Raw genomic sequence first — 14731 nt, 5'->3', positions numbered from 1 at the left:
TTTTTAACCTTTTCCTTACCAATTCACGGGAACTTTTTGAGGCGAAACTCCAAAAATTTTGGGTTCGAGACAAACAGAAACCGCCCGGGGGAGGATTTGGGGTCAAAACCTCTCGGTTTGAGCAAATTTGGGTCAAAAAGCTCAAAAAAAGAAAAGAAAAAAAAAAAAACGAAAACAAAAAAAAAAAAAATAAAACCCAAAAAAAAATATAAATTTTTAGGGTAAAAAAGGGGAAGTTTGAGTGGGGGAGGGGAAAAGGCAGAAAATCGAATTTTGGGTCAATTTTGGGTGAATTTTGGATTTTGGGGGGGAGAAAAATTGAAGCGATTTTGGGGTAAAAATGTCAATTTTGGGGGGTTTTTTAAGTAAAAATTTGGGTAAAAATTGAGGATTTTGGGGGAAATTTTGGGGAAAAAATGGGGATTTTAGAAGGGAAAAATTGGAATTTTTTAAGGGAAAATTTGGTGATTTTTTTAGGCAAAAATTGGGAAAATTTTGGGGAATTTTGAAGGGAATTTTGGGGATTTTTTGTGAATTTTTGGGGAAGAGTTGTTGGGGTTTTTTAGGGAAAATTTTGAATTTTTGGGGAAAAAAATTGTGGGGAGTTTGAGGGATTTTTCTTTAGGAAAAAATTGGAAATTTGGGGATTTTTGGAGGAAAAATTTGGAATTTTGGGGGATTTTTTGGGGGGAAATTTTGGGGATTTTTTGGGGGGAAATTTTGGGGATTTTTTGGGAAAAAAAATGGGATTTTTTTAGGGAAAAATGTTGAGTTTTAAGATGAATTTTTTTAGGGGAAAATTGGGATTTTTGGGGGGAATTTTTTGGGAGAAAATTTGGAATTTTTGGGGGAATTTTTTGTGGATTTTTAAAATTATTTTTAAGGGAAAAGAATTTTAATTTTAAGGAAAATTTGGGGGATTCTTTTGGGTAAAAATTTGGAATTTTGGGGGGATTTTTAAAATTATTTTTAAGGGAAAAATTTTGAATTTTAAGGAAAATTTTGGGGATTTTTTTGGGGAAAAATTTGGGATTTTGGGGGTATTTTTGTGGATTTTTATAATTACTTTTAAGGGAAAATATTTGAATTTTAGGGGAAATTTTGGAGGATTTTTGGGAGGAAAATTTGGGATTTTTGGGGGAATTTCTCTCTGTTTTGGGGTCACAAATCTGTTAAAAAATTGGGAATTTTTATTAAAAACTGATTTTTTACAGAAAATCAAGAATTTGGACACAAAACACCCAAAATTTCATTTTATTGCCCCAAAACGCGACATCTTCTCTTCCAGCACCTCACAGCACCTGCAAAAAAACACCAAAATTGAATAAATTTGCATAAATTAACAATAATTGGCAATTGGGGAGAACAATTGGGGGTTTTTGGGAAAAAATTGGGATTTTGGGGGAAAATTGGGGGAAAAAAAGAAGATTTTTGGGGGGAAAATCTGAGGATTTTTGGGGATTTTTAGGTGAAAAATTTTGGGGAATTTTAGGGGAAAATTTGGGGAGAAATTGGAGAAAATTTGATGAAAAATTGGAGAAAATTTGAGGAGAAATTTGAGAATTTTTTGGGAAAAATTTTGGAGAAAATTCTGGGATTTTTTGGGGAGAAATTTGGGGAATTTTTGGATAAATTTTTGAGGAACATTTTGGGGTTTTTTGGGGAAAAAACTTGGGATTTTTTGAGGAAAATGTTGGGTCACAAACCCGTTAAAAATGGGATTTTAAAACCTAAAATTCCCATAAATTCGCATTAATCTGCATAAATTTGCATAACATTTTGTGGATTTGGGGAGATTTTGGGAGGAAAATTTGGGGGATTTTGGGGGGAAAATTGGAGTCACAAACTCACTTAAAAATGAAACTTTAAAATATAAATTTTGTGTAAATTTGCATAAATCTGCATAAATCTGAGTAGATTTGCATAAATGTGCGCAAAATTCTGGATTTTGGGGGAATTTTCTGGGGAAGATTTTGGGGGAAAATTGGAGTCATAAACCCATTAAAAATTCAATATTTAAACGCAAAATTTTGCACAAATTTGCATAAATTTACATAAATTTGCAGAAGTCTGAGTAAATTTATGGATTTTGGGGTGAGTTTTCTGGGGAAGATATTTTAGGAAAAATTGGAGTCATAAACCCATTGAAAATTGAATATTTAAACACAAAATTTGCATAAATCAGCATAAATCTACATAAATCTACATAAATTTGCATAAAATTTGCGCAGATTTGATTAAATTTGCAGGAGTTTGCCAAAAAAATCTGGATTTCGGGGGAAGATTTTCTGGGGAAGATTTTGAGGAAAAATTAGAGTGATAAACCCATTAAAATGGAATATTTCAATACAAATTTTGCTTAAATCTGGATAAATTTGCATAAATCTGCATAAATTTACACAAATTTGTGCAAAATTCTGGATTTGGGGGGATTTTCTGGAAAAGGTTTTGGAGGAAGATCTTGAGGAAAAACTGGAGTGATAAACCCATTAAAATTTGAATATTTAAACACAAAATTTGCTTAAATCTGGATAAATTTGCAAAAATCTGGATAAATTTGCATAAATTTGCATAAAATCTGCATAAATCTGAGTAAATTTGCACAAAATTTTGGATTTTGGGGTGGATTTTCCTGGGGAAGATGCTTTAGGAAAAATTTGAGTCATAAACCCATTAAAATTTGAATATTTAAAAGGAAAATTTGCTTAAAGCCGCATAAATTTACATAAATCTGCATAAATCTACATAAATTTGTGCAAAATTCTGCATTTGGTGGGATTTTCTGGGGAAGATTTTGAGGAAAAAATTTGAGTCATAAACCCATTAAAAACCGATTATTTAAACAGAAAAATCTGCATAGATTTGCATATATATCGATTTTTGTGCAGAAATTGACCAAAACCTGTTTTTTTTCGGGGAAAACGACCTTGAAGACGGTGACGCCGGTGCTGTAGAAGAGGCTGAGGAGGAAGAGGATGACGAAGGTGCCGAAGGTCCAGAGGTCGGAATCTTCCGGGTCGTGGTGGGGCTCGAGGCCGGGCGTGACCGCGACGCAGGCCGGGTGCAGATCTGGGGCGAAAAAAGGGGGAAATTGGGCAAAACGGGCAAAAAAATGTGAAAATGGTGTCAGAGTCGGCGAAAATCACCGAAACGTTGACGTTTTGTGGCCTGGCCATGGATTTGTCCAAGCTCCTCTGGATGAACTTCATGGCCACGCCCTCGTGCCCCGCCCTCTTGGGATGGACCCGGAACCTTCCGGAACCTTCCGGGAGCGACCGGAAACCCCCAGACAAAATGGCCGACTGAAATCCGCTTCTTTTTCTGCTAAAAATCCGCTTTTTTCCTCAAAAAATTGGCAATTTTTCCCTCCAAAAATTGAGATTTTTTTCCTTCCTCAAAATCAACACTTTTTCCTCAAGAAAATCCAATTTGTTACGCAAAATATTACAAATTTTTCTCTCAAAAATACATATTTTTTCCTCCTTAAAAATGCGCATTTTTCATGTTAAAAATCCATATTTTTCCTGCCTAAAAATTCACATTTTCACTCCTAACATCCACTTTTTCCCTAAAAAAAAATCACATTTCTCCTCCTAAAAAATCCACATTTTCCTCCAAAATTTGACGTTTTTCTTGCTAAAAATCCACATTTTTCCTTCCTAAAAAATCCACAATTTTCCTCTTAAAAATTGATATTTTTCACCTAAAAGTCCACATTTTTCCACCCCAAAATCCAAAATTTTCACACCAAAACTCAAAAATACCACACAGAAAAAATTTTAATTTACTGAAATTCACTTTATTTCACCCAAAATTAAACAATTTAATAACAAACGGTGTCGGAATCGGCCAAGATGACGGAAACGTTGACGTTGGCCGGCCTCGTCATGGATTTATCCAAGCTCCTCTGGATGAACTTCATGGCCACGCCCTCGTGCCCCGCCCTCTTGGGATGGACCCGGAACCTTCCGGAACCTTCCGGGAGCGACCGGAAACCCCCAGACAAAATGGCCGACTGAGATCCGCTTCTTTTTCTGCTTAAAATCTGATTTTTCCTTCTGAAAATTGGCATTTTTCATCCAAAATTTGACATATTTTTTCTTCCTAAAAATCAACACTTTTTCTCAAAAAAATTCACATTTTTCTTCTTAAAATCCACTTTTTTCTCCCAAAAATTGACATTTTTTACCTAAAAATTCACATTCTTCCTTCAAAAAATCGATTTCTTTCTCCAAAATTTTACCTGCAAAATCTGACATTTTTTCTGCTAAAAATTGACAATTTTCCTCCAAAATTTGGCATTTTTCCTGTTAAAAATTGATAATTTTCCTCCAAAATTTGACATTTTTCCTGCTAAAATTCCACTTTTTTTTCCCATAAAAATCCACATTTTACCTCATAAAAATCCACATTTTTCGTCCCAAAAACCCATTTTTTTTCCCAAAAAATGACAAAAATTCAATTTTAATTTCTGAAATTTCGTTTATTTCACCCAAAATTTAATAGCAAACAGTGTCGGAGTCGGCCAAGATGACGGAAACGTTGACGTTGGCCGGCCTCGTCATGGATTTATCCAAGCTCGTCTGGATGAACTTCATGGCCACGCCCTCGTGCCCCGCCCTCTTGGGATGGACCCGGAACCTTCCGGAACCTTCCGGGAGCGACCGGAAACCCCCAGACAAAATGGCCGACTGACATCCGCTTCTTTTTCTGCTTAAAATCTGATTTTTACTTCTGAAAATTGGCATTTTTCATCCAAAATTTGACGTATTTTTTCTTCCTAAAAATCCATATTTTTCCTCCAAAAAATCGACATTTTCCACCCAACAATCCACATTTTTCCTCCTAAAAATCCACTTTTTTCCTCCAAAAATTGCTATTTTTCCTCCAAAATTTGATCTTTTTTTCTTAAAAATCCACATATTTTCCTCCTAAAAATCCACATATTTTCCTCCTAAAAATCCACATTTTTCCTCCAAAAAATCCAATTTTTTTATCCAAAAATTGCTATTTTTCGTCCAAAATTAAACATTTTCCCTCCTAAGAAATCAACATTTTTCCTCTCTAAAAATCAATATTTTCCCCATAAAAATCCACATTTTTCATCCCGAAAACCCCATTTTTTCCCAAAAAAAAATCATAAAACCACGAATTTCCTGAAATTTCGTTTATTTCACCCAAAATTTAATAACAAACGGTGTCAGAGTCGGCCAAGATGACGGAAACGTTGACGTTGGCCGGCCTCGTCATGGATTTGTCCAAACTCCTCTGGATGAACTTCATGGCCACGCCCTCGTGCCCCACCACGCAGGCGAAGACGTCGCCGCGCCGCCACTCCTCCGCCCCGGCCGCCATCTTGGAGTAGACCGAGAACCTTCCGGAACCGCCGGCGTCCGGCTCCGGGCCCAGCACCGAGAAGCGGTCCGGCGCCACCGGCCGGTCCTGGTGCGTCCAGGCCACCAGGACGTCGCGCGGGAAGAAGCCGCTGGCCAGGCAGGTCAAGATGGCCGACTCGCCCAGCGCCAGATCCTCGGGCGGCGGCGGGAAGACGAAGACCTTGGGGGCCACGGCGGTGCCGCCTGGGGGGGAGGGGAGGTGGGCGTGGTCAGTGTGGGGGTGGGGCTTGGGGTGGAGGGACCAATCGCTGTTGGGTTCACCAGTTGGGAGAACCAATCCCAGTTGGGTCTCCCAGTTTGAAGAACCATTCCCGGTTGGGTTTCCCAGTTTGAAGAACCATTCCCAGTTGGGTCTCCCAGTTAGAAAGACCACTCCCAGTTTGGGTTTCCCAGTTGGAGGAACCATTCCCAGTTGGGTCTCCCAGTTAGAGGAACCAATCCCAGTTTGGGTTTCCCAGTTGGAAAGACCATTCCCAGTTGGGTTTCCCAGTTGGAGAATCCAATCCCAGTTGGGTTTCCCAGTTGGGTTCACCATTCCCAGTTTGGTTTCCCAGTTGGAAAGACCATTCCCAGTTGGGTTTCCCAGTTGGAGAATCCAATCCCAGTTGGGTTCCCAGTTGGGGGAACCAATCCCAGTTGGGTTTCCCAGTTGACCAAACCATTCCCAGTTGGGTTTCCCAGTTGGAGGAGCCATTCCCAGTTGGGTCTGCCAGTTAGAGGAGCCATTCCCAGTTTGGTTTCCCAGTTGGAGGAACCATTCCCAGTTGGGTTCCCAGTTGGGTTTCCCAGTTGACCAAACCATTCCCAGTTGGGTCTCCCAGTTGAAGAATCCATTCCCAGTTGGGTTCCCAGTTGGGGGAACCAATCCCAGTTGGGTTCCCAGTTGGGGGAACCAATCCCAGTTTGGGTTTCCCAGTTAGAAGAACCATTCCCAGTTGGGTTCCCAGTTGGAGGAACCATTCCCAGTTAGAGAAACCAATCCCAGTTTGGGTTTCCCAGTTTGAAGAACCGTTCCCAGTTGACCAAACCATTACCAGTTGGGTCTCCCAGTTAGAGGAGCCATTCCCAGTTGGGTTTCCCAGTTGGAGAAACCATTCCCAGTTTGGGTTTCCCAGTTGGAGGAACCATTCCCAGTTAGAGAAACCAATCCCAGTTTGGGTTTCCCAGTTTGAAGAACCATTCCCAGTTAGAGAAACCAATCCCAGTTTGGGTTTCCCAGTTGGAGAATCCAATCCCAGTTTGGGTTTCCCAGTTGGAAAGACCATAACCAGTTGGGTCTCCCAGTTGAAGAATCCATTCCCAGTTGGGTTCCCAGTTGGGGGAACCAATCCCAGTTTGGGTTTCCCAGTTGGAGAATCCAATCCCAGTTGGGTTTCCCAGTTAGAAGAACCATTCCCAGTTTGGGTTTCCCAGTTGGAGGAACCACTCCCAGTTAGAGAAACCAATCCCAGTTTGGGTTTCCCAGTTTGAAGAACCGTTCCCAGTTGACCAAACCATTCCCAGTTGGGTTCCCAGTTGGGTTTCCCAGTTAGAAGAACCATTCCCAGTTAGAGGAACCATTCCCAGTTTGGGTTCCCAGTTTGAAGAGCCATTCCCAGTTTGGGTTTCCCAGTTGGAGGAACCATTCCCAGTTTGGGTTCCCAGTTGGGTTTCCCAGTTTGAAGAACCATTCCCAGTTTGGGTTTCCCAGTTGGAGGAACCATTCCCAGTTAGAGAAACCAATCCCAGTTTGGGTTTCCCAGTTTGAAGAACCGTTCCCAGTTGACCAAACCATTCCCAGTTGGGTCTCCCAGTTAGAAGATCCAATCCCAGTTGGGTTTCCCAGTTAGAAGATCCATTCCCAGTTGGGTTTCCCAGTTTGAAGAGCCATTCCCAGTTGGGTTCCCAGTTGGGTTTCCCAGTTTGAAGAACCATTCCCAGTTTGAGTTTCCCAGTTTGAGGAACCATTCCCAGTTGGGTTTCCCAGTTAGAAGAACCATTCCCAGTTGGGTTTCCCAGTTAGAAGAACCATTCCCAGTTTGCGTTCCCAGTTTGCAGAACCATTCCCAGTTGGGTTACCAGTTTGAGGAACCATTCCCAGTTGAGTCTCCCAGTTTGAGGAGCCATTCCCAGTTTGGTTTCCCAGTTTGAGGAGCCATTCCCAGTTTGACCTCCCAGTATAGACTGGATCATTCCCAGTTTGACCAGTTGGCCCTTCCAGTATGGACCAGTTGGGTCTCTGAGATCCTCCCAGTATAGACCAGTGACCGACCAGTATAGACCAGTATGGACCAGTAACCGACCAGTATGGACAAGTATAGAGCAGGAACCTCCCAGTATGGACCAGTAACCGACCAGTATAGACCAGTATGGACCAGTGATCTCCCAGTATAGACCAGTATGGACCAGTAGCGTCCCAGTATAGACCAGTACAGACCAGTGACCTCCCAGTATAGACCAGTGACCTCCCAGTATGGACCAGTATGGATCAGTGACCTCCCAGTATAGACCAGTATAGTCCAGTAGCGTCCCAGTATAGACCAGTGACCTCCCAGTATGGACCAGTATAGACCAGTATGGACCAGTGACCTCCCAGTATAGACCAGTAACCAACCAGTATAGACCAGTATAAACCAGTAACACCCCAGCATAGACCAGTATGGACCAGTAACCTCCCAGTATGGACCAGTATGGGCCAGTGACCTCCCAGTATAGATCAGGAACCTCCCAGCAACCTCCCAGTATAGACCAGTAACCAACCAGTATAGACCAGTATGGACCAGTATGGACCAGTAACCTCCCAGTAACCTCCCAGTATGGACCAGTAACCTCCCAGTGATGTCCCAGTAGGACCCAGGTGACACCGACCCAGTCTTAAACTGGGAATTCCAGTCCTAAACTGGGAATCCTAAAACCAGGAAAAATCACCTTAAAACCCAAAAAAATCACTGAAAAATCAGAATTAGACTCCTAAAAATCAGAAAAAAAATCACTTAAAAATCAGAAAAAAATTACCTTAAAAACCTGGAAAAAAAATCACTGAAAAATCAGAAAAAATCACATAAAAATCAGAAAAAATCACCTAAAAACCAGAAAAAAATCACCTAAAAACCCAGAAAAAAATCACCTAAAAATCAGAAAATATCACCTATAAACCAGAAAAAAATCACTTAAAACCCAGAAAAAATCACGTAAAAACCAGAAAAAAATCACCTTAAAAACCTGGAAAAAATAACCTAAAAATCAGAAAAAATCACCTATAAACCAGAAAAAAATCACTTAAAAATCAGAAAAAAATCACCTAAAAACCCAGATAAAATCACCTAAAAATCAGAAAAAATAATCTTAAAAACCTGGAAAAAATAACCTAAAAATCAGAAAAAAATTACCTAAAAATCAGAAAAAAAAAATCACCTTAAATTCGGAAAAAAAATCACGTAAAAACCAGGATCAAAATCAGAAAAAATCAGAAAAAAATCACCTAAAACCCAGAATTAACCACCTAAAACCCAGAAAAAAATCACCTAAAAACCACCAAAAAAAAAAGTCACCTAAAAATCAGAAAATATCACCTTAAAACCCAGGAAAAAATCACCTAAAAACCAGAAAAAAATCATGTTAAAATAAGAAAAAAATCACTTAAAACCAGAAAAAAAATCCCCTAAAAACCAGAAAAAAATCACCTAAAAACCAGAAAAAATCACTGAAAAATCAGAAAAAATAATCTTAAAAATCTGGAAATAATCACCTAAAAACCAGAAAAAATCATCTAAAAACCAGAAAAAAATCACATAAAAACCAGGAAAAAAAATCACCGAAAAATCAGAAAAAATCACCATAAAAACCAGAATTATCCACCTAAAACCCAGAAAAAATCACCTAAAACCCAGAAAAAATCAACTTAAAACCAGGAAAAAAAATCACCTCAAAAACAGAAAAAAATCATCTAAAAACCAGAAAAAATCACCAAAAAACCAAAAAAAACCCACTGAAAAATCAGAAAAAAAATCACCTTAAAACCTGGAAAAAAATCCCCTAAAATCCATAAAAAATCACCTAAAAACCAGAAAAAATCGCATAAAAATCAGGGAAAATCACTTAAAAACCCCCAATTTTTTTCCTGAAAAAATCCACAAAAATCCCAAAATCCGCTTTTTTCACCCCAAAACCCACCTGTGTCCTTCCTGGCGCTGGCCGTCAGCGGCTCGGGCCCCAGCTCCTCCACGGCCACGGCGCAGGTGAAGGTGTCCCCGGAGTTCCAGTCCTCGGCGCAGATCCCCAGAAAGTTCCGGAGCTCGTAGAAGCCGTTGGGCAGGCGGAGGGCGGGGCCGGAAGTGGCCACGCCCACCGAGGCCCCGCCCCCGGGCGGGGAGCGGCTCCAGGTGAATTTGGCCTGCGGCGATTTCAGGTTGGTGGCCACGCAGGTGAGGTTGGGGCTGGTGGACAGGTAGAGGTCTTGCAGGGAGGGCGGCAGCACCGACACCGAGGGCGTGGGGACGGGAGCTGGGGGAAAAACGGGGAGAAAAATGGAGATTTTGGTAAAAAACTGCATTTTTTTACGAAAAAATGGGGATTTTTTGCGAAAAAATCGAATTTTTTTAGGGATTTTTGAGGGTATTTTCTGACAAAATTGGGATTTTCAGAGGAAATTGAGGTTGGAGATAAAATTGGGACTGGGAAAAAATTTGGGTGAAAAAACGGGAATTTTGGTAAAAAACCATGAATTTTTAGCGAAAAAATGGGATTTTTTAGGGATTTTTTGTGAAAAAATTGGGAATTTTTAAGGGATTTTTAGAGGATATTGCAGTTGGAGATGAAATTTAGGATGTGAAAAAAATTTGGGTAAAAATAGCAATTTTGGTAAAAAAAAAGTGATTTTTAGCTAAAAATTGGGATTTTTGGGGGATTTTTTGACAAAAAATTGGGATTTTCAGAGGATTTTTTAGAGGAAATTGAAGTTGGAGATGAAATTTGGGACTGGGAAAAAATTTGGGTGAAAAAAGTGGAATTTTGGTAAAATAATGGGATTTCTTAACTTAAAAAATGGAAATTTTGGGGTAAAAATTGGGATTTCATGGGGATTTTTTGAAGAGAATTGAGGTTGGAGGAGGATTTTATGTTGGAGAAAATAAAATGGGATATGGAAAAAAAATTTGGGTGAAAACCCCGTGATTTTAGTAAATAAAAAATTCCTGGGTGTTGTTTTTAAAATTAAAATTCTGTCTAATTTAAAAAATTGATATTTTTTAAAAATATCAAAATTTCTACAAATTCCCTTCATTTTCATTTTAAAAAAAACCTGAGAATTTCGTGAAATTTCACCCAAATCCCATCAATATTAAAAAAAAAAATCCTAATTTTTCATTAAAACCGCCCAAAAACCCCCAAAACCCCCCCAGTTCCCACTCACATTTACAGAAGGTGCTGATGTTGGCCTGCAGGGGCGTGTCCAGGTGGGCGTGGCTAACCTGGCAGGTGAAGGTGGCGCCCAACTCCCACAATTCCCGGCTGACGTTGGCGCGGCCGCTCAGCGTCACCTGGCCGGCCCCGCCCTCTTCGCAGCTGGAGGGCTTCTCCCCAATCTGGGCGACGTCACCGTTGACCAACCACGTGAGATGGGCGTCGCCGGCGCCATGCCCACGCACCTGGCACAGCAGGTGGACCTCGGGGTCCTCGGGGTGGGATTGGTTGGGGTCGCTCAGGAGGGACACGGAGAAGTTCGGGGTGTGGTTGCGGCACAGGGAGTCTGGTGGGGACAAGTGAGCACAAAAATCCCGTTCAGGTGACCCAAAAATCCCAGCAGAAAAACCAAAACAATTCTGACAGAAATCGAGCTAAAATGGCTGAAAATCTCATTGAAGATGGCTGAAAATCTCATTCAATATGGCTGAAAATCGGATCCAAAACAGCCCAAAATTGATCCAAAGTGGCCAATCCAAAAAGGCTGAAAATGGAGCCAAGACGGCTGACAATGGATCCAAAATGGCTGCCATTGGATCCAAGATGGCTGATCCAAAATGGCTGAAATTGGATCCAAGACAGTCAAAAAATGATCCAAAATGGCCAACCCAAAGTAGCTGAAATTGGATCCAAAATGGCTGATCCAAGATGGCTGAAATTGGATCAAAATGGCCAAAATTGGATCCAAAAATGGCTGAGATTAAATGCAAAATGACCAATCCAAGATGGTTGAAATTGGAGCCAAGATGGCCAATTCAAAATGGTCAAAATTGGATCCAAAATGGCTGATCCAAAATGGCTGAAATTGGAGCCAAGATGGCCGAAATGGATCCCAAATGGCCAACCCCAAATAGCTGAAATTGGAGCCAAAATGGTTGAAATTTGATCCAAAATGGATGACCAAAGATGGCTGAAATTTGATCCAAGATGGCTGAAATTGGATTCAAAATGGCTGAAATTAAATCCAAAATGGCTGAAATTTGACCCAAAATGGCTGAAATTGGATTCAAAATGGGCAAAATAAAATCCAGAATGGCTGAAAATGGATCAAAAATGGCGGAAATTTGTCCTGAATGGGCCCAAAACTCCCCCCAGGTGTGTCCCAGGTGTGTCCTCACCTCCCGTGATCTCCAGCTCCACATTCTTCCCATAATGCTCCACCTGGCACCGGAAGTCCCCCTCCTTGGCCTTGTCTGCGCTCGTGGTCACCTGGGAGCTCAGCCCGTAGCGGCCGCTGCCCGTCTGGACTTCCGGAAAGTTCCGGGCGGCGTCCGAGGCCACGCCCACCCAGGTGATCTGGGCGGGCTGCGGGAAGAAGCCGTCGGCCAGGCAGCCGAAGCTCACCTGGTCCTCGCAGTCGCCGTCGCAGGAGAGCAGCGGGAAAACGCTGGGGGAGCGGGCGGGGTCTGTGAAATTAGGGGGATTTGCATAGTTAGGCCACGCCCACGCTGGGGGAAAAAATCCCGCCCAAAATTGGATGAGAAACACCCAAAAACCCCCAAATTTTGCCATAAAATTTGATCCAAGATGGCCGAAAATCTGATCCAAGATGGCTGAAATCAGAGCCAAAATGGCGGACATTGGATCCAAAATAGCCGATCCAAGATGGCCAAAATTGGCCCCAAAATGGCTGAAAATGGGTCCAAGATGGCCGAAATTGGATCCAAAGTGACCAATCCAAGATGGCCGAAACTGGACCCAAAATGGCTGAAATTTGAGCCAAAATGACCAAAAATTGGATAAAAATTGGCCGATCCAAAATGGCTGAAATTGGACTCAAAATGGCCGATCCAAGATGGTGGAAATTGGACCCAAAATGGCTGAAATTAGATCCAAAATGGCCGATCCAAGATGGTGGAAATTGGATCAAAAATGGCCAAAATCGGACCAAAAATGGCCCAAAAATGGGTTGAAAATGGCCGATCCAAAATGGCCATAAATTGGATCCAAGATGGCCGACAAGGTATCCAAAATGGCCGGTCCAAAACGGCCGAAATTTGATCCAAAATGGCGGATCCAAGATGGCCAAAAATCTGATCCAAGATGGCCGACCAGGTATCCAAAATGGCGGAAATGGATCCAAAATGGCTGATCCAAGATGGCCAAAATTGGACCCAAAATGGCTGAAATTGACCCAAAATGGCGGATCCAAGATGGCTGAAACTGGATCCAAAATGGCGGATCCAAGATGGCCGACCAGGTATCCAAAATGGCAGACCCAAGATGGCCGACCAGGTATCCAAAATGGCGGATCCAAGATGGCGGAAATGGATCCAAAATGGAGGAAAATCCGATTCAAAATGGCCGACGCTGGATCCAAAATGGCCGAAAATTCCACGAGAAAATGGCGGGAAATTTCTGAGGGGAGTGGGCGTGGAAAAACACCCTAATTAGCATAAATAGGCCACGCCCACTTAGGAGAAAAAAAGAAAAGAAAATTAAAAACAAAAAAAAAAAAGAATAAATTTAAAAAAGAAAAAAAAAAACCAAAAAAATCGAATCCAAAATGGCCGAAAATGGCGGGAAAACCCCGCGGTGGGCGTGGCTTACCCATGATTGACCCCCCTCATTAGCATAGCCCCGCCCCCGCCCCCGTGAGAACCGAAACCCCCAAAAAACCACAAAAACCCCAAAAAAAGGAAACCGCGGTTTCCCATTGGCCCCGCCCCGTCTGGGAGTGACGTCACCGGTGACGTCACCAGGCCACACCCACCCCCCATAGGTGACAGCGCCGATCCCAGGTGGGGATTTGGGGCAAATTTGGGCGATTTTGGGCAATTTGGGGGCGATTTTCGCGGGGTTTTTTTTTTGTTTTTCCGATCTTTAGGCTCAGGTTTGGGGTGAATTCAAAGATTTTTGGGTTAAATCTCATTTTTAACAGAGCCTCGCCTTATTTGGACTCACCTGAGAAGATTTGGGGCAAATTTCTGTGATTTTGGGCAAATTTTGTCAATTTTAGTGATTTTTGGGCTGATTTTATAATTTTAAGCTCAGTTTTGGGTTGAGTTTAGAGGATTTTGGGTTTAAACTCAGTTTTAACAAAGCCTCACCTTATTTGGACTCACCTGAGAAGATTTGGGGCAAATTTCTTAAATTTTGGGCAATTTTGAGCAATTTTAGTGATTTTTAATTTTTTTTTTGCATTTTTTGGTTCTGTTTTGGGTTGAATTTAGTGGATTTTGGGTTTAAACTCATTTTCTACAAAGCCTCACCTTATTTGGACTCACCTGAGAAGATTTGGGGCAAATTTCTTAAATTTTGGGCAATTTTGAGCTATTTTTGTGATTTTTAAAAATTTTTTGAACTTTAAGCTCAGTTTTGGTTTGAATTTAGTGGATTTTGGGTTTAAACCCTTTTTTTACAAAGCCTCACCTTGCTTGAGTTCACCTGAGAAGATTTTGGGTGAGTTTTGTGATTTTTGGGGTGAATTTTGAGGATTTTGGGCAATTTTGGGCAATTTTGGCTGATTTTGGTACTTTTAGCTCTGTTTTGGGGTGAATTTGGGGTTTTTAGGGTTTAAACTTGGTTTTAACAGAACCTCACCTGGTTTAGGCTCACCTGAGAAGATTTTGGGTAAATTTTGCAATTTTTGGGGTGAATTTTGAGGATTTCAGCCAATTTTGGCTGATTTTAAAACTTTTGGCTCAGTTTTGGGGTGAATTTAGAGGATTTTGTGTTTAAACTCAGTTCTAACAGAGCCTCACCTGGTTTGAGCTCACCTGAGAAGATTTGGGGTAAGTTTTATGAATTTTGAGCAATTTTGGGGCAATTTTGGGCAATTTTAGCAATTTTTGGGCTGATTTTAGAATTTTAAGCTCAGTTTTGGGTTGAATTTGGAGGATTTTGGGTTTAAACTCATTTTTTACAAAGCCTCACCTGAGCTGAGCTCACCTGAG

At 41.3% G+C, this 14731-nt stretch overlaps 1 protein-coding gene and 1 gene segment (V, D, J or C); one reads left to right on the top strand and one right to left on the bottom strand.

Moving 5' to 3' along the window:
* LOC135288831 (immunoglobulin epsilon heavy chain-like) overlaps positions 1-14731 on the top strand; it is a 77790-nt gene that overhangs the window by 42746 nt on the left and 20313 nt on the right. The window lies entirely within an intron of this gene.
* Positions 5154-13389, bottom strand: LOC135288825 (Ig alpha chain C region-like). The segment is given in 5 exon segments: positions 5154-5579; positions 9549-9878; positions 10786-11121; positions 11954-12241; positions 13386-13389. Coding segments are annotated over 5 exon segments (1353 nt in total).

Source organism: Passer domesticus, chromosome 36 (assembly GCF_036417665.1).
Source record: "Passer domesticus isolate bPasDom1 chromosome 36, bPasDom1.hap1, whole genome shotgun sequence".
Taxonomy (NCBI): domain Eukaryota; kingdom Metazoa; phylum Chordata; class Aves; order Passeriformes; family Passeridae; genus Passer; species Passer domesticus.
This window is presented reverse-complemented; position numbering and strand designations above follow the sequence as displayed.